Source organism: Typha angustifolia, chromosome 7 (genome assembly GCF_048772165.1).
Source record: "Typha angustifolia cultivar Huaian chromosome 7, ASM4877216v1, whole genome shotgun sequence".
NCBI lineage: Eukaryota > Viridiplantae > Streptophyta > Magnoliopsida > Poales > Typhaceae > Typha > Typha angustifolia.
The window spans coordinates 17,836,323-17,855,196 of record NC_133245.1 but is presented as its reverse complement, the minus strand read 5'-3'; the positions used below and the strand labels follow the sequence as shown (position 1 = coordinate 17,855,196).

The window sequence follows — 18,874 nt, the reverse complement described above, 5'->3', positions numbered from 1 at the left end:
TTTCTAGCATCCTTTGGTTTTTAATCTATAATAAGTGTTATGAGTTCATGATGTGGGGAGATACTATCTTGATACGAATATTTTTTTTTTGGCATTATTGTGGCCCAACGGCGTGATGGGTCTCCATGCCAACATCCACTCCACAGTTGTACGTGAATCGGCCCACCATTTGATTTCAAAATTAGCTTATCGGTAATTGTCATTAAGAGATTCAAATAGGCCTTAAATTGAGCTAAATGATGGTCGTTATTAGGGTCTCCACGTCGGCCCTAAATTGAGCTGTCCCACAAAACCTTTCAAGTTGAAAGAAAAAGAAGAGAGAGAGGGGCCCGCTCATGATCCCATTATGTGAAAGGACTCAATAAAAGACTCAAAGAGAGCTAGCTATGCTACATAACTACATGCAAAGAAGTGGGCAAAAAAAAAGAAGAAGAAAAAAGATTAAAAAAAAAAAAAAGGAAGCTAATGACAAGTTGGTTCTCAATCTATTTGCTCCTCCCTCCTATCATCAAATGGAGCCATCTCAGATTCAATCAAGGAGAGCATGTGGTGGACCGCAGCTGCAATGTCGTCTACTGTGGTTAGGCTGCAGCCTTCTTCTACCTGCAAACCCCTCCATGTACTCAGAAAGAACATCACTCACAGAAAAACAAAACATTAAAAAAAAATAACGACTAGATCTAGGTTAAATTAATGATATGTTGGGAGGTATTTAGTTGCAGTTTGGCATTAAGTGTGGTGAAGGTAATAATGGAGAAGCACAAACAACTGTATACTCTGTGAGAGAACAGCAAAAAGATTCTGAGGAACAGTTGTTAGATTCAAGGAAAGTTGTAGACATCCTCAAGGGAGAAACTAATTAAATGCAAAGATTACTTTCTCTCTTGACCACTGCCTTGCATGTCCTTTCTCATGTGGGACATGTCAGATATAAAATGATATATATATATATATATATAAGCAAGTAGAAAAATAATATGTCTGATTGGTTCCTGAGATAAAAAGTATGTCTTAAAACACCATTGTCATAAAGTATTCCCCAAAAATTGGACATGTCAGAGTTAAAGAACCAACTTGGCCACCACCTGAATGGCATTTCATCAGAGAAGGAAGAGAGCCCTCAATCTGGTCAAAAGCAACAGGAAATCCAATGCTTAGTGGACCCTAATTTGAATACAGAGGAACAGGGAAATAGTAAGCTTAAATATTGGCTCTCTTGCTTTAGTTTGGAGTTCACAAAATTCTAAGATTCTGAAAGGTACATGATATTGTGAGCTGTGAGCCAAGATGAGATAACAATTGGTAGTTAAATAACACAGTGGTTTTGTTAATTAAAAGAGAAGCAGAACTTTTAGGCAACAAACCAAACACCCTTTTCTTCTTGTCCTAGTGATGCAACACTTTGGGGTAATATCTATCACCTATGACACTTCCTTTCTTCCTTTGTTTTTTAAACCCAAGGAGGCTGTTTGAATCAAGTATAGTACCTGGGAGATCTACTTTAGAGGTACCCCAAGAACATTTCCCCATGGAGAGAAAAAGGCAAATGCAAGGGAATATCTGACACTTCCCAAATGTCAAGACAACATTGATTTCGTTTCCTAATCACCCCCACACCAACATACCCTCATAGATTACCACATAATTTCACATGGGTAGATGTAAACTATGCTCCAATGGCATCTAATATCTAAATGATAAAAATGTACATGCAAATATACTTGACTATACTCATGTGACACATATGAAGAGGCAAATACTAGTGCTTACCTTGGCACTGATAGAGTAAAGCACCATGGTGTCCATGGTGGTTACATTGAGGTGTAGGATGGTGAGCCTCAAGGTTTGGAGGCCGGCCACCATCTTGATGAGTTGGCTCGGCCGCCTCGGCGATAGTATTCGGAGATTTGCATGCGTCTCAATTAAAGTCACCTCAATGTCGGCCACCGCCGACCGGCTCTCTGGCGCAGGGTAGTCCCGGGGAGCATGGCACCAAACATATTGAGGATAGGCAAAGAATTGTGCAAATGGAGGGGAGTCAGGGCCATCACTCGTGTTTGTAGACTCAATGCCATGCATTGTGTCGACCTGCTTGCTCTTTTGCTGCTGTAGAAGTGTTCTCTTTTGGATTTCTAGAGACTGAAGCAGTTGCTCAAGCTCCTTTACAAAATCAATTGCTCCTCCCACAATTGAAGCTTGGTCACCCTATAAAACAATGCCACTATAAAGTTACAACAAACATGCTCCTTTGGCACCAAAATAAAAAAAAAAAAGTACCTAGTACTAGAAATTAATGAACTAATGATAGGGGCGATATATTAATAGCACATCCTACAAACAGAATTTCCTTTTAGCCTACTTTTTGAAAGAAAGTATAGATTGATCCCTACACACGCATTTGGGCACTACTAATGATCAACTTGGCAGGGGGTAAATCTAGCCATTTAAGAAAAGAAAATGTAACTTGGATTGACAAAGAAACGAGAGCATTTTGACAAACACCTGTAAGTGGTAACTATCTATGGTAATCCATTTCTTTCTTTCTTTCTTTCTTTCTTTTTTTTATCAATTAAGCATCCAAAATTGATCATTTTAATAGAAATGTGTAGAAATTATTTAGTGGATGTTGTGCGTACTCTTTGGATGTACGATTCCGGCATGAGGGAGCGGAGGACGGCAAGGTGTTCGTTCATTTGCCTGCGGCGGTTGCGCTCGACGGCTATGTGAGTCATCCTCTGGCTCTCGGCGTCCTCCTTATTCTTGCGAGTCCTCGGCCGCCGCCGCCTCTTCCTCCTCCCCTGCGCCGCGGCCGGCTCCGGCGGAGCAGCACCCGTGACACGGAGGCCCAGTGGGCTCCCCACGATGCCGGCATTGTCAAGGAGGAAGCTTGAGGTAGGAGACGGGTCATTGTGGTGGTGGAGTAACGGGGTGGCGTTGATGGTGTCGTAGATGAGGAAAGTAGGGAGCTCGTTAGAAGAGAGAGCTTCTAGCATCATGGCGTTTTCTCTTCTCCCCCTCTTCTGTCTCTCTTCTGTCTGTCCGTCTGTCTCTCTCTCCTCTCTTGTATTTGTGTGAATGCTTGTTAGTAGCTTCCCACTAGAGTTCACTATTGTTTGTTGAACACCTCTCTCACTCTCTCTCTCTCTCTCTCTCTTCTCCTTCATGACTAGATAACATGACCTTTTTGCATTTTATGCCCCCCTATAATGTGTTTATTTACATATACATCCTTCAAAACAGTTGTTTTCTTTCTCTCTCTTTCTCTCTATTTCATGAAACAAAATGACAACCAGATAACATTAATTATTGGGTATTCATGTAGCCAGATACCAAGTCCAGTTAGAAGGATATAAACATAAATAATAGATTTAAAAGGGGTGGTAGTATACATGGCAAAAAGGCCCATAACATAATAACATAACACTACAAACAATTAAAACCAAAAGGCCACTTTTCTTTTTCTTCGAGAGGAATTTGGGAGAGAGAGAGAGAGAGAGAGAGAGAGAGAGAGAGAGAGAGAGAGGTGTTGAAACCGGAGGGGAGAGTGTGGTGAAAAGGTGATTACACGTGAGGGGTCAGGAAAGAAGAACAACTTTTCTGCTTCAAAAAATAAAGTGATACCTCTTCTCTCTTCTCACTTCTCTCTTCTCTCTTCTCTCTTCTCTCCTCTCTCTTTGTATGGATACGTAGAGTTGCTAGCTTTCACAAATCCATAGATGCTGGCAAAGAGACTGCAGCCCATGTCTTGAACTGAGGAGGGGGACCTTCATATGATCATTCGCACAGAGACAAGAACCAAATCTGCTAATATATATATATATATTGCTCGATTACATCTAATAACCACGAGAAGAGAGAGAAGAGAGAGAAGAGAAAAAGAGAGAGAGCGAGAGAGAGACAAAATTGAGCACATGGGGCTGCGAGTGAGCCATAACCCAAGACGCCACAGGCTAGTTGGTAAATTAATCCTCAATTTATGTTGTGGTTTATCTGAATCTTTTCTCTCCAAGTGTATGTTTAATTAACAACTATATATAAGGATTGATTACAACTAAATATCATAAACTATAGCTCCTTTTCATATTGACCTATTTTTTATACGACACTTTGACTCCTAATTATATAATATCTCTCGTTACTGACCATGTTATCGAAAAACATCAATTGACCTTCTTACTCTCTATCCTTCTTTCTCTCATCTAAAATAAGATAAAATGATCACAATGCTCTGGAGAGTTTTATATAATTAAGATGGTTAATACATCATAAAAGATAAAATAAAGGTCTATATATGGTAGTGGTAGGCGCAGTGTAATTATTCGTATATATATAATATGTGGTCCAATTAACGTTAGGTCCATAAAATAGATAGGATGCTCCTTGGGCCCACTTATACAGGAAAGAACAAAGCTCTGGGTATTATGCACCCAGGTCCCAGGCCCAAAGGGAGGGACAATTTTTTGGCCTCTACTGTACCATTTAATCTACCGCTTAATTGGTTCAAGCATTCGCTTGGTAACATCATAAGAAAAATTAAAGCAAAACTTCACTGCTAAGCTAGTGGTCATCAATTTCAATTTCCCATTATTGGTGAAACATCTTATACCTGTCTTGTTTTCTAGTCCTTATTGCTAGTGCTTGGAATTTATTTAATTTTTATACTTATCTATCGATGATTCTTGATCTTTCCGTCGGACGCTCTTACAGTACTATATGACTCGAAGCCTTTACTCCTGTGAACCTCATAGAAATTGTTCTTATTTATTATCCATCAGTGCAGTCGAGTTTGATGCTTATTCTTTTTATGATATTATTAATATAAACTAAACTAATGTCTGTGGCAAAGAGTCCTCACTTACTGTCTTCTTTGTCTCTTTTGCTTTGAGGTAACAGGTGGTGGTGAAGGAAGACTAGCGGCTAATAAGAAGCTAATTAGCATATCGAATTATTTAGGCTTCAAAATTAATTAGGAGAGGGCTAAGTGTTAATTTATTAATTTACTATGTGTTTAACCCGTTGGCATTAATTGGTTAGGATTTATAATCCCTAGTATTCAACACGTGCGGGGTGGTCGGTGTGTCGTCCGTGACCTCTTTTTGCAAATTATTTTTTTAAGGGTCCCTTTTTTGCATGCTATGCTTAAATGTACCTAAAAAAACAAAAGTACATCCCAAGGTACACATATGACAATTGCATGAGACGAAGTTAAGCAAATGAATTTCGTTTCTTTTTTTTTTAATCTTCAAATTAAAAAAGAAAGTTAAGCAAATAGGTTTGATTATTAGATAACTAATTGATCAAATATCTGCAGAGATAATTCTTTTAAAGATTATAAATTTTAATCTGGTGAAAATTTATTATACATCGGTTAGTACTCTGGACAAGCTCCTTAATCTAAACATTTTAGTGTAAAGTTTCTAAGAATGTCTTTTATTTGGGCAGGAACCACATAAGAGAGGAGTGGAGCAAGTGAAGTACAAAGTTTACACACAACCCAATACGTGGTGTGGTGTGGTGTGGTGTGGTGTGGTTTGGTTAATTAATTAATTAAGTATGATTAGTCGAGCATCTAGCCTAGCTTTTGTCTCTAATAATGATGCTAATCCGGTGTCTTCCTTCTCCATTCCGACATGGGAAGCTCAAACGGCATCTCTACATTCCACTCCCCCATGACATGACCTTGGTCTCCGTTCTTCTTGTTCGAGATTTTGTTTCTTTTAAAATGAGTTCCAATGCTCTCTTTTCTCATTGATGGAGTTTTGTTAGTAGTTTATAATCCAAGTCCTGCACGGATGTTGATTAGAGGAGGATCAAATGAAGTTGGAAATAGTTAAAGAAAGGGGAGAAAAAGAAGAAAGAAGGAAAGAATAGAGAAAGGTGACAACACAAGGGACGTGGACAATGTTGTTTTCTATGTATGTGAGGAGAGTGAGGTGAAGGGGGAGGGCGTTGAAAGCCGTATAAGAATGGGGCCCAAAAAGGAGAAGAAGGCTTTGGACCGTGGTCCAACTCTGTCAGGGAATCCATGTGACAACCCTCTTGGGAACCACGTAAAAAAAGAAAAAGAAAGAGAAGACAACCTAATCATCCACAGTCTATCTATATCGATCTATACGAGTGATAGACAAATCAAACACCTCTCTGGTGTATAATTTTGATGCAAAAAAGGAGAGCCATGTAGGCATATATGCATGTAAAGAGGAATTACTAGTGCAGTGTCATGTGCAACTGTGGCATCTCTTTGCCAAAGAAAAATTAATGGCTTTTGGTCTTATTGGAAGGATAATTGCATATGGTTAAGAGATAGACAGAGCGAGAAAGGCTACAGGGCTGCCACCTCTGTGTGGTCACCTGAGATATTGGAAGATATATATGCTTACTGGCCAAATCTGCGACGCAAAATTAATGGCTTTTGTTCTCACTTGTATGATCTTTTATATTGGGGAAGAAGAGAGAGAGAGAGAGAGAGAGAGGAGGAGTAGTTTGGCTTGATGCCTGGTAATGCTTCTTTCATGTACTACCAGAGAATTAAGCTCCATCTACTGTTGTAATTGTCACGTCCTCTTGTGTGTGTGAAAAAAAAAATTGACGTTGGATTTGTTGTTGTAGTAAGACAAGACAACTTAAAGCATCGATTTGTATGTTGTATTTGGACACTTCGTGCAAGTTTAATCGCATAGCTATTTACCAGCATGCATGTAGACTTCGTGGAGATTATAAACCTGCTTACATTGTGTAGGGACTTCATCAAACTGTTGTAATGCAGAAAGGATGAGCCATCGTTTGACATGGAGATTGATCAGGATTACCTCAAGGACAGTTGAGGGTACTCTGGCACCTGACTTGCTGCAGCTCCAACTTGTTAAAGTTGTCGTACACTGCAAGCTTACATCCATTCACCACAAGAAACTCAAGAAGATAGATAATGATATTACAAATCAACCACTAGAGGCTGTCAAATTTGTTTTATTACTACAGTATAGTTTTTCTTTTTCTTTTTTATTTTTATATTATATTATATTGATTCAAACACATAGGAAACCAGGGACCACTCGCTTATGCCGCTCTCTCTCTCTCTCTCTCTCTCTACCCCCAAGTTGAATTATTCACAAGAGAGAGAGAGAGAGAGAGAGAGAGAGAGAGAGAGAGAGAGAGAGGTGAGGGTTGAAACTTGAAACGGTACTCTGAATCAAAGGAGGCAGCTATCTTGGAATAGGACTGCAATTAATCGTACTGTGTAACAAAGGGAGTTTTGGTTGTGGTGCAAAGTGTGGGCACCTAAGAATCACATTGGCAGAGCTGATAGGGGAGTTTGGTGCAAGGAGTACCACACTGGCCCTTTTATTTCTCAGCTATCTGGTGACAGGGGCAATACAATGGGCACGCAGGATTCTCCCAGGACAAAGCAAGGATAGGTACATAGTTTTGTGATTCTTGGAGGAGGAGGAGGAGGAGGAGAAGGAGGAGGAGTAGCAGAAGCTAGCAGAGGGGCATTGAAAAATTGCAGGCCATCCATTGGCAATTGAGAGCCTGGGCCAAGTCATACGGCAATGGAATCCTGCCATCGTCTTTGGTACGTTGCAGGCTTAGCTGCCCTGCAGGGACGTTGTCACAAATGCAAGATATCTTCCTTTTGTCATGCAAACCTGAGCAAAGAAATCCACCCATGTGTAACTTGTCCGGGAATCGTATCAATCATAGGGTCCTTGACCCTCAGATCATAGAAAAAAGATGTTTTAAAACGTTGAGTTATAAATTCTATCATCTCTTATTTTCATCCGCTGGATTATATTATAATGAGAGTAAGATAGACACTACGCAAAAGTCGGTCGATATTCTCCGGTATTAATTTCTTCTGGACGACAATCATACTTTCAGCGACATGAATGACTAAGAGCAGCAGAATCATGAAGTCATCCGTAGCAACAATGATGAAGAAGGCATTCAACAAGACACTTATTCCTCTTCACTGTCAAAAAAAATAAAAAAAAGAAGAGGAAAAAAGAGAAAGAGAGATAGAGGTGACGTTCTACAGTATGAACCTACGCAAAAGAGAATATAAACATCTGCAATCTAACACCAGGGTGATGATAAGCTACATTATTTACAGCCAAAACACTCGTTTCACTTCACTGTCCACAATAACGAAGTGACATTGTAAAGTCTAGGCCAACAGCACCAGAACGAGCAAAAGAATGCGGCTAAATCAAATAGCGAAACCAACGTGAAACTAGTTAACAACAAGGGAAGCAATGTGGGCTTCATGGGCCTTATTTGGGCCCATGGATCTATAGTCCCAGTTAATATTTTTCTTCTTCGTTCTCGCAAATATCGAAAAGGATCTACCTCGTAACGATATTTCTGGAAGGCGAAGAGAAGAGAATTAAAAGAGGACCCCGTGACCGTCAATGTCTCCCTTCTTCCAGCACTCTTCTCCTCTTCCCTCGTTAAGATCGACCTCTCCTCCTTAGTAACTACCGCCTTTCTTCTTCTTCTTCTTATTATTATTATTATTATTTTTCGTCTCTTTATTCCCCCCGGTCTCGATCAATGCCTGCCTACTATTACTACTACACTCCGTTCCGAGTCCTCTCCCATGGCGACTCGCGTATCGGCTTCCCTCTTCCGACGTTCCCCCCCTTCGAGAGCTCCGTCCCTCTCCTCCGCCCTCGTCGAGGAGCGCCTCCGCGAATCCACCACCGCAAGCCCCTACTACGCTGGCCTACTCAACTCCGGCCTCTACCTCCGTAGCCTGGCAGGCGCGAACCCTTCTAGATCCTCCTCCTGCTTCCGCAACTGGGGCGCCTCCTGCTTCTCGCGGCGCCGGGAAGCCGCCTCAGCCGCCGCGAGAGAGGTGGCGCCGCCGCCCGTGACCCCGCCGCTCTCCGGGTTGGAGTCCTGGGACCCCGGTTTGTTGCCGCGTGGCGAACTAGACGCGAGGCCATTGAGGGAGAATGATTTGCTACCGGACAACTCGGCGCTTGCGCCGGCTGCTGTTGTAGCGCCGACGGTACTGATCTCGAGATCGTTGTTGGATGCTGGCGAGGCGATCCACGCCGTCGGAGGAGGGAAGGAGCGGCAAGCGACGAAGCCGATGAGCTCGTCTTCGGTTCCGAAAGAGAGGGAGTTCGTTTGGGCGCAAAAGTATCGGCCAAGGGTTTTGAGGGAGTTCATTTGTAATAGGGACCAGGCCGAGAAGCTCAATCAGATGGTAACTTTTACTCTTATATTCTATTCTTTCATGCAGCATCATATAGACATTATCGAGGAACAAGAAACAAGTAATTTTTTTATTCCCAAAGATTGAGCATATTTATAATTTTATATATGATAGGAAGTGTTGTTTATAGAGCAGATACCATTGTTTATAAATAGGGTTGTCAATAACCAAGGCAACTCAAGCTTGGCTCAAATTAAGTTGTCAAGCTTGATTAGTCCTCTTAGGTATCGAGATAAAGCTTGGCTTAATTCAATATACTAGCCAATGTAGGCAAGAGTATATATATCATTGAAGTGCAGTATATGTATGCCTTTTCCTATGGATCAAACTTTCAGTGCTTATCTCTGGTCGCTCATCATTAAATTGAGGAAATCAAAATAAAATTCTTTTGACTATGCATTTTTTGTCAACTAATTTTAGGTAGCAAAGGGGCATTGCGGTCATTATATATTTGAAGGCCCACCAGGGGTTGGGAAGAAAACGATGGTTGTTGCATACTTAAGGGGTGCTTTTGGACCTGGAAACCTGAAGGTGAAGAACCAATTCCATCCAAACATATACTGTTGTTACCCTATCCTTAAACCTTAATTTTCTTTTCAAACTTTATTTGCAGATAAAGAATGAGTTGAAGAAAATTGATCTAAAGGTACTTTTAGAAGTACCCTGTCTTAAATTTCTTACACAAATGAGTTGAATTGCTAGTCATGAAAACATTTCTTAATTTAGTAGTTAATTTCTGTTGTATACGCTAGGGAGAACATGCCACTAGCGTTGAGATAAGAATGAGGTCATCTTCTCATCATGTTGAGGTTAATATATCAGAGTTGCACGGATATGAGAAGAATGTGATAATTGCTTTGATAAATGAGACGCTCACACCAGCAGCCAAAGCCGTCAATTGTGATAATATTAATTACAGAGGTACATTGCACTACCTTTTCTTCTGTGTATGGCAAAGTCAATCTGATTAATGGGTGATAAACTTCTCTCTGTTTCCTCCTACCATGTGTGTGTGTGCGTGCGCGCGCATGTTCTTTTTTAATTTTCACTTTCTGAATGATTAGAACCTTGTCTTACTTTTTCTCTCTGTTGATGTTCTTTTTTTTTTCCTCCTTTCTGTTTTTCAGTTATTGTGCTCCATGAGGCTGACAAGCTGTCAACAGATGCACAGCATTACATTCGCTGGCTAATGGAGAAATATGAAGGTTGCAACAGGATTTTTTTTTGCTGCTCTGATGCCTCAAAGCTTCAAGTAGTCAAGAATCTTTGCAATGTCGTAAAACTTCTTCCACCTTCTGTTGGCGAGGTATTATATTGCATTAGTGTCCATTATTAGGCTAAATTACATGTCTTCTCAGGTTTTAAATTTTTTAGTGTTGCATATTATACTTTATATACTTTTCAGATAGTTGATGTTCTGGAGTATATTGCCAAGCAAGAACACATAGAATTGCCACATCATCTTGCAAGGAGAATTGCAGAAAACTCAAAGAAAAATCTTCGGCAGGCAATTCGTTCATTTGAAGCCTCATGTAAATCAATGTAAGTTGGTTGCAGACATACTACATGCATGCACGCTTGCACAACAAACGTTACTTTGTAGAGTTTGCATCATTTATCACTGCATACATGCTGAAGATATCTTCGTTCAAACTAGATTTCAGATGACTCTGTTTCTGCCAACCTTCCTGTGATAGACTGGAGATATTAGATAGTCGCCTGTTTGTTTGCTTGTACATGGAATTCCTTTTACCAAAATTTTTGACATTAAGTCATTTAGTTTTTAGAATTTGTACTGGACAGTTATTGTCTTATTGAAAAGGTTATTTTATGAATGCAGATGAGGAGTTCTTTTTTTCGTTTTGATTTCTAGTTCAAGCAGCAGAATGATGAAAATTCCAATTCTCCATAATATTGATTTTTTTAAATATTTATGTTATAGTTATCGTCTAATCTCCCTATCTAGTAGCTTTAAGCTGCACCCTTAGTGTAGTTCGTGAAGCCAGAATAAGCTCACTAATAATTCTAGCATTATAGTACCAAGGAAAAATGGTGCACATTATGTCTTGTAAGCAGCAGAAGCTGCCTTTAATTCTCTTAAAAATTGTGGATATGAAAGCTAAAAATATTGTGAATTTTACAATATCACTGTTTTTGCTTGATATGCTTTTCCCTGCTATGATCATATAAATTTGTTATATAAATAACCCACCTGCAGTTTGGTCAGCTCAATTTCTTGCCTTTTCACTACTCATATCTATGGTAAGTTATGTGGTTACATTCCTACCAGCTCATTTATCGCGTATTTTAATTTTTGGCATTGTGCCTTTAGATCTTCCCTTGTGATTCCCAGCATTGAACGTAATAGCTTGTGCCTTGTGCAAATGTGCAATACTGAAATTTCTGTTTAAGGTTTTCCAGCATAAACTGCATAAAATTTATAAATTCTAGCTATGTTCAAGATTGTTGATGTATTCCAATTATCTATTGTAATGCAGTAGTCAATTTATAGAAAACCAGGAGATTTTAACTGGATGGGAAGAAGATATTGCTAATATAGCCAAAAATCTTTTGGAAGAGCAGAGTCCAAGGCAGTGAGTAATACATAACTATTGCGCACCTTTGCATTTGTTGATGTTTTGTTATGTTTTAAACTGTTTCTATGTACTAATAATCTGGTGTGGTTGTAAGATGGTATTAATTATTCACTTTGTTATACAGATTGTATATCATTCGAGGGAAGCTTAAAAATGTTATTGAGCATAATGTATCTCCAGATTATATTTTCGATGTAAGCTCAATCTATCTTTTAATCATGTTTTATACCGGTTGGAACTCATGTTTCAACAGCTAGGCCTTTAACCAACTTTTACTTGAAGACAGACTCTTATTGCAGAACTGAAGAAGAACTCAGATGGGCCGTTACAAGCCAAAATCAACACCTTATATCAGGATTATAACAATGTGAGATGAGATATCCGATATCTGACATACAACTATTGTTTTATCTTAATATTATCAATTATTGGAGTAACATTTCTTCTGCTCATAACCAGCAGGGGCGTCTGTTGGAGGATAAGTTAACAACTCTAATGAAAAATAAGGAAGAAGGTGCTGGCAAAAAGTTCCATGACCAGAAAAAGGATGTCCAAGAATTCATGAGAATTGAAGGTATAGAAGCACAGCCTTATGTTTTTGTTTCATTTTCCTTGCATGCTATCTCACCATAAATAATACACCAGGGCTTATTTCGGCATAATTTACTGCAAAGCTGATGACCCTCATGTTTCTGTTTCATTTACCTCCCATTCTCTGTCACTGTATATAATGCACAAGGACTCAACCTTCTCCTTTTGGCAGAATTTACTGCAAAGTTCATGAGCTTCTACAAGTCCGAAATCACCAAAAATATGAGGGAGAAAAGCATTGCTGAAGCTGGAACTCAAAATCCTTGAGAATTTCTGGCGTTTAACTATATACATAGTGTGCGTGATTATGAAAAAATAACTTGTGATCTTCAAGAAAGCTTGTCTAAAGTACAAGTCATGCAATTTATACTCGCAGTATGTAAACCTTAACGAAAGTCTGTTTATCGTGACATATATACTGCTGTCTTCCAAGTCAGTTTGATCTGATAATGTCACACTTGGTTTAAGCAAACTAGATTAACTCCATGTCATCAGAAACAACTCATTCTTTGAAGGTCACCACCAGGTAACCTTGTTTACACTAGTTTCATACAGTGAATGCTCTTCGTAGATCTCTCTTACATGGCCCAGGGAAAGGTCTTTTTTCATATAATTGGCATACCACAAGTGCAGTCCTGGTGGGTGCAGCAAGTGTAGAGTTTTTGTCGCATATGCATATCATTGTCTGCGTCCTGCTTAAGCTTAGCTTAAGTTATATATCATACATATGCTTGCTGGATGCTGCCAGAATTGATTCATATGGTGGGCTCCACCTTCGCTAGTGGGCCCCTGCATTTGGCAATTGGGCCCTTCATGGGTGCCCTTAGGCCTTTTGTCATCAGCTGCTCAGCATATGCACGGTTACCGAATTCCAACCCGTAATTAGGCGCCACGTACTGAAATTCACTCGAACGTCCCTCTTTCATAGTGCCGGTCAGCATTCCGTACCTTCTCGATTTGGCTGCGTATTGTACATAGGGAAATCTAGTATTTGAGTCCACTCTCGACGTCCTCGCGAAACGAAAAGCCGACCTCTCTTCTCCAGTTCCATCTCTGTCCTCGATTTATTCAACCGATCCTGCGCGATCGCCTTTCTCGCAGTGGGGAATCCAAGATGGTGTCGGCGAATTGCGAGATGGCGGTGTACTGCTTCGACACCCTCGTCGCCCACTATAACAGCGAGCAGCCGACTCCCCCGACTTTTGAGGGAGGCCAGCAGTAAGTTTCTTTTGTTGTTGTTGGGTTCTGATCAATCTTTGCTGTCGTTTTGGTGTGATTCGAATCTGGTTTTATTTTGATTTCTTGTCTAATTTTTGTTCTTCGGTTTGTTCCATGATGCGGTTGCGTGTTTGGTGTTTGTTAGCTGGGTTCTCTGTGGAAAAGGGAAAAAATTGGAACGCTTAATGGTGATGGTTTTGGATCTTTTTTTGGTTCCATACTATTGCAGATCGCCTGTCTTAAAGATTTAGTTCTTGCTTTTGTTTTTTTGTTCGTAATTTCGGAGTTCAAAATATGTCAGGTTTTCCGCACCTGGAACTCCCAAACACCCAGGAGTCCACCAAAATACAGTAGAAATTACACCACAAATAACATAGCAAACATCCAGAGATCCACCAATGGGCCCCCCCTAGCCAGAAAATCCACAAGTTTAAATACTACAAAATGACCACCCAGAACCATTACTAAGTAAATATCCGACCACCTAAAGATCCAGCAACAACATCCGGATCCAGCCAAATTAACACTCAACGCGTCGCCTTGGATACCTCCCCAGTTTTTGGATTTAGCATGAAATGTTCTTCTATTCCTCTCTAGCCAAATTGCCCAAAGAACATCCATTCACCAACTTGGCCAGCACTTCCTGCTCTCCTTCTGCAAAACATGAGGAGGTTCCACTGAAACAAGTTAGTGACATTCTTTGGCACCCCTCTACAATCAAAAATCTTCTTAGTCCACTGCCAAATATGCTGCACATAGTGACATTTCACAAAAAGATGACTGACCGATTCCTCACTTCCACAAAAAATACAACTTGTTACTTAACCATCTTCTTGTGGTCTGATTATCTTTGGTTAGAGTGCAATTATTACATGCCAAACAGAGAGGAGCTTTAATCTTCCATAAACCCAAAACACTTTAGAAAGCTTCCCCCCATTATTAAGGAACCTATACAAGGATTTAACTGTAAGAATACCATCAATAGTCCATTTCCACTTGGGTTTATCTTTCTCCAGCCCACCTTGTATTCCACAATTCACATAATTCATCAGCTTTTGCTCCTCTTGCAAAAGAGTGTCATTTAGTGATTTGGTTCTCTTCAATATTTGAAAACACCAATCACTTCCATCCCACATATTCGCAACCAAGACATCCTCATCCCAGGTAATAGCAAACAGTGCTGGAAATCTCACTACCAAGGTACATTCCATCCACAAGGCTTTCCAAGATCTGACAGACTTCCCACTATTAACAGCCCAATGCAAACCTGTTTGAAACACCTGCCCGATCTGTATTACCCCTCTCCAAAAAGGGGAGAGTTTATCAGAATTGTATAACTTTAACATCTCCAACTTATATTTTTGTAATATCTATTTCGAATAACGGTAGCCCATGGCTGTTAATTTGCCGGCATGAGTCTGCACCATTTAGGCAAAAGAGCCACATTCATCTCATCAATATTAATAATTTCTAACTCTCCAAACTCTTTTCTTTTAGAAACATTTTGTCAATTGGCCAAATAATACACTCTCCTTTCTTCACTATCTCTTTTCCACAAAAAACCGCTTTGCAACTTATCAATTCTCTTCCTTACCCAAGCAGGTAATCTAAAGAAAGATAATAGACAGGTATTGCACTATGAACAGAATTTCAAAGTTACATGGCCACCTAGAGATAATAACTTTCCTTTCCACGCAGACAGTCTTTTCTCCACTTTTTCAATCACAGAAAGCCTATCATGCTTCCTTAATTTACTTTCATGAAGAGGCAGTCCCTGATACTTAATAGGCAAAGATTCCCTCTTACAATTTAGAATCCTAGCATAATAGTCCCCTGTGCTGTTCTGTTATATAAACCAGAGAGTTTTTCTCAAAATTAATTTTCATTCTAAGCAGAACCTCAAAAGAGTACAAAATGAACTTCAGGGTCGTAACATTCCTTTTCTCAGCCTGCAGAAGAACTATAATATCATATGCATATTGTAAATTTAACAAACCATTTGGGGTCAACTTTAAAATATGTTAAATTATCATATAGATTCATAAAATCACCCATCCTGTTTCTTTTCTTAATTTTTTTCCGCTTGCGAAGATGGTCTTGACGTTCTTATTGTTAATACAATCAGGACTAATAACATAAAAGTAAAAGAAATTAAATGGAGATTAAACAAAAGAATCAGCTGAATATATAATGTAAATTTAATCCAATTAGGATTTGACTAATCTATTTTAGATTAGGTTATTGGCACGACAGTGATTTCATAGTTACTTTGTTTTTTTTTTTCCCAAAGATTATACTTTTGACTTGCACGTCTAGTGACTATCTGAAGCTTTTGTGGTTTTATTTATTGATAAATGTTCTATAGTACTTGTATTGTTTAACCTTCATTACAGCTACATTAGGGTCGGCGAGGTGTTTCCTGTGCATTGTAGTTGTAACTGGATATTTGTTTTCCTGTTATCTTGTGCTTGTACTCATCTTGGTGATTTCTTATTTCAGCCCATTATTCGTTACTTGGAAAAAAGCAATCAATGGTGAGGAGCCACGGTTGCGAGGTTGCATAGGAACTTTAGAAGCCCGTTGCTTGATTAATGGCTTTAAGGATTATGCATTAACAAGGTATGTTGGAAAATTGTGGTATAGTGGTTCTTTAACTATAAAGTAACCTCTTCTTTTTCTCCAGTGCTTTGAGGGACCGACGCTTTCCACCAATTCAAGCTAAAGAATTACCTTATTTGGAATGCACAGTATCTGTACTAACTGATTACGAGACTGCTCTCCATTACCTAGATTGGGAGGTTTGCTTCTTCTTTCTTGTGTTGATAGAGCTTTTCGTTTCTTTACCTACCATAAATATATATATTGGATATTTAGTTATATACCACTTGCTACAGGGCCATTATTTCATCATCATGGAGAAAGGGAATTCTTTTTTTTTTTCCAATAGATCTTTCCTTAATGCAACAATTAGAATATTTGTGGGATTTTACTTGAGTAAAATGTGCCATGAGTAAAATGTGTCAATTTTACTTGATAATTAATAGAGGGAATCTAAACAGGCTTCCATTTTCAAACGGTTGTGGTGTGTCCTTATGCAAATATTATTAGGCAAGAATAATTAAGGTTATATACCTTCTAATATCATGAAGGGGTGCTCTTATGCCCTTGTTCGACTGTCCACTAAATTCTTATGTGTACTCTATTCTTGATAGCAAATGAATTGGGTGAGTTAGTTATATGAATCATCGATAAATAGGTGAGGAATTCAAGATCGTATCCGATTTTACCAAAGTCACTCCTGCCCAACGATGATTTGTTTTATCTGAATAATTCTAAACTTGCTGTTGTGCCTCCGGTCATCAGTGGCATCTTCTGCAACTTATTGCCAGACCCACTAATTTATAGCCTGGGTAGGATAACTGCATGCTATCCTGTGATATGCTATATAGCAAGTGACACTATTGAAGATGGCAACCAATCAAATGCATGACGAGCAGCAGTGGTCGCTATGAATATTTTTACAACTTTAGATGCTGAGTGGGAACTGCTAGTAGAGTAAATCTACTTAGCCAATTGCTTGTTGCAGTTAATATAGTCTCAAATGTTTACATGGATTCTCTATTTCTTTGGAAAAGAACTAGTAATTAGCGAATTGCTTGTTTTTGTGTTTATTAGCTTACTTCTTTTGTTGTCCTATGGATGACGAGTAGGAGTAAAAAGGGGTTAGGTTAACCCTAATCCGGCTCACTATTTGCTCCAATCTGGATCGAATCTGGGTAAAAAGTTTCTACATGTTTCGGATACAGATAGGTTTTTCTATGAAAACTGGATACGGATATGGGTTGGATATGATTTTTCAGATATGGATATCAAATATCTCAGTATCCGTTCATCCACATATTTTTTATACAATTTACAGTTTTTAGTTTGCTTATTTAGATGATGAATACTGATATTGTTATTAATGATGTGTTCTATATTATTTATAGAGATTGGTTTTACTAACTTTATGTATTTAACATGTAAGAAATATTGAAACTTAGTATTTTGTGTTAATTGTGTAAAAAAAAGACCATAATTTGTTTGGAATTTGATTTGTACCCGTTTAAGATATGATACTCTATATAAAAATTATTTGATCCATATCCATAAATTATTCATATCAATTTAGTTAGGATATAGTTTAAAATTTTGTTATACATCTAATATCTGTATTCAAATTGGATATAAAAAATTATGAATCTGGATATGAGTTGAGTACCATTCGATTCTTATTTGATCTATCTTCACCCCTAACGATGAGTCCCGATAGTGATAAAATTTGTTTTTATCTGCAGATTGGAAAGCATGGTTTAGTTATTGAATTTACTGACACCAATTACAACACGAGGCATAGTGCGACTTACTTGCCTGATGTTCCTGCTCATGAAGGTAACACCATCTTCTTTTTCGGTCTCCACATTTCATCTTCTCCCTGTTCACTTTGCTGTGTAGAATAAGGTACTGCAGCTTCATACAATTAATACCCTTCTTTTTCTGACTTGTTATACACAACCTTCAACTTTGCCTTCGTTTATTCTAACCAGGTTGGACGAAGACTGAAACAATTGACTCACTAGTTAGGAAAGCAGGCTATAATGGTGTCATCAATGAGACTCTAAGGAGGGAACTCGGGGTCACCCGCTACCAGAGCACGCTATACACCATGCACTACAATGACTATGTCTCATATGTCAAGATGAACAGAGGAGCAGCCCCTGAAATCAATGGGGCCTCTACAACTAACGGGATAATGCCCAATTATTCATTTTATTAAGCAGCTTTGTAATTATTATTGAAGCTGCAAGTGTAAGGTTATGTTCTCTCTTGACCTGAGAGCAGTTGGGGGCATATACCTGTTTCAAGCTCATCCATCTGCTATCATTTTGTTTCAGAATGTTACCAAATAGGAAATCGATAGGAAAGCCGACAAATTCCTCCATGAACTATAATATTTAAGGCCTTTGTCCATGTCGAAATATTTTATCATTTCAGATATCATTATTCATATATTTTGAGTTCAGAGTATCAAAGTTGTTAATAGTAGTTTCACTTACAAATGAGTTGAAGTATTCCAGGTGCAACCGTTTCTTGCGATGTGAAATAGCAGCAGAACCTCATCACTTAATTGGACTATGACATCTATGCTGGATCTTTAAAATTTATTTTAAACCGTATGATCTTGTTTTCCTTAATTGTTCTCCAGCCC

General features: G+C 38.9%; 3 protein-coding genes across 10 annotated transcripts; 2 read left to right on the top strand and 1 right to left on the bottom strand.

The window, feature by feature from the left end:
* Positions 1 to 230: 230 nt before the first annotated feature.
* On the bottom strand, positions 231 to 3,689 carry LOC140761970 (transcription factor bHLH71-like). 2 transcript variants are annotated; one of them, XM_073099533.1, is made up of 3 exons: positions 2,637 to 3,681; positions 1,771 to 2,205; positions 231 to 603 (listed from the first exon to the last, which is right to left on the bottom strand). In XM_073099533.1, exons 1-3 carry the CDS (start codon positions 3,162 to 3,164, stop codon positions 481 to 483), a joined length of 1,086 nt encoding a protein of 361 aa, XP_072955634.1. In that variant the 5' UTR covers positions 3,165 to 3,681; the 3' UTR covers positions 231 to 480. The 2 variants fall into 2 exon arrangements, with proteins under 2 accessions (XP_072955634.1, XP_072955635.1); XM_073099534.1 differs by lacking the exon at positions 231 to 603 and adding an exon at positions 613 to 1,125 and having other exon boundaries at positions 2,637 to 3,689.
* Positions 3,690 to 8,356: 4,667 nt separating this feature from the next.
* Positions 8,357 to 13,037, top strand: LOC140763683 (replication factor C subunit 3-like). 7 transcript variants are annotated; one of them, XR_012104867.1, is made up of 11 exons: positions 8,357 to 9,211; positions 9,641 to 9,751; positions 9,834 to 9,866; positions 9,973 to 10,141; positions 10,348 to 10,526; positions 10,626 to 10,762; positions 11,719 to 11,814; positions 11,942 to 12,011; positions 12,100 to 12,184; positions 12,277 to 12,391; positions 12,581 to 12,603. XR_012104867.1 is itself a non-coding variant. In XM_073101976.1 (11 exons), the coding sequence occupies exons 1-11, from the start codon at positions 8,597 to 8,599 to the stop codon at positions 12,673 to 12,675; spliced, it is 1,698 nt and encodes a 565-aa protein (XP_072958077.1). In that variant the 5' UTR covers positions 8,358 to 8,596; the 3' UTR covers positions 12,676 to 13,014. The 7 variants fall into 7 exon arrangements, 3 of the variants coding, with proteins under 3 accessions (XP_072958078.1, XP_072958077.1, XP_072958076.1); XR_012104868.1 differs by having other exon boundaries at positions 12,280 to 12,391; positions 12,581 to 12,601; XM_073101976.1 differs by having other exon boundaries at positions 8,358 to 9,211; positions 12,104 to 12,184; positions 12,280 to 12,391; positions 12,581 to 13,014.
* A 344-nt stretch (positions 13,038 to 13,381) lies between these two features.
* LOC140763684 (uncharacterized protein At2g38710-like) lies at positions 13,382 to 18,687 on the top strand. The gene is made up of 5 exons (XM_073101979.1): positions 13,382 to 13,626; positions 16,126 to 16,245; positions 16,310 to 16,424; positions 17,964 to 18,057; positions 18,213 to 18,687. The coding sequence occupies exons 1-5, from the start codon at positions 13,523 to 13,525 to the stop codon at positions 18,440 to 18,442; spliced, it is 663 nt and encodes a 220-aa protein (XP_072958080.1). The 5' UTR covers positions 13,382 to 13,522; the 3' UTR covers positions 18,443 to 18,687.
* The last annotated feature ends 187 nt before the right edge of the window (positions 18,688 to 18,874 follow it).

What these genes read in the sequence shown, in the direction of transcription:
- LOC140763683 (XM_073101975.1), top strand. Translation starts at nt 8,597, where the DNA reads ATGGCGACTCGCGTATCGGCTTCCCTCTTCCGACGTTCCCCCCCTTCG. An exon ending in GAAGAGCAGAGTCCAAGGCA is followed by an intron (nt 11,815 to 11,941) that starts GTGAGTAATACA and finishes TTTGTTATACAG; the next exon opens with ATTGTATATCATTCGAGGGA. An exon ending in AGAATTCATGAGAATTGAAG is followed by an intron (nt 12,392 to 12,580) that starts GTATAGAAGCAC and finishes TCCTTTTGGCAG; the next exon opens with AATTTACTGCAAAGTTCATG.
- LOC140761970 (XM_073099533.1), bottom strand. Translation starts at nt 3,164, where the DNA reads ATGAAGGAGAAGAGAGAGAGAGAGAGAGAGAGTGAGAGAGGTGTTCAA. An exon ending in CGGAATCGTACATCCAAAGA is followed by an intron (nt 2,206 to 2,636) that starts GTACGCACAACA and finishes ATTGTTTTATAG; the next exon opens with GGTGACCAAGCTTCAATTGT. An exon ending in TTTACTCTATCAGTGCCAAG is followed by an intron (nt 604 to 1,770) that starts GTAAGCACTAGT and finishes AGGGGTTTGCAG; the next exon opens with GTAGAAGAAGGCTGCAGCCT.
- LOC140763684 (XM_073101979.1), top strand. Translation starts at nt 13,523, where the DNA reads ATGGTGTCGGCGAATTGCGAGATGGCGGTGTACTGCTTCGACACCCTC. An exon ending in AAGGATTATGCATTAACAAG is followed by an intron (nt 16,246 to 16,309) that starts GTATGTTGGAAA and finishes CTTTTTCTCCAG; the next exon opens with TGCTTTGAGGGACCGACGCT. An exon ending in TGATGTTCCTGCTCATGAAG is followed by an intron (nt 18,058 to 18,212) that starts GTAACACCATCT and finishes TATTCTAACCAG; the next exon opens with GTTGGACGAAGACTGAAACA.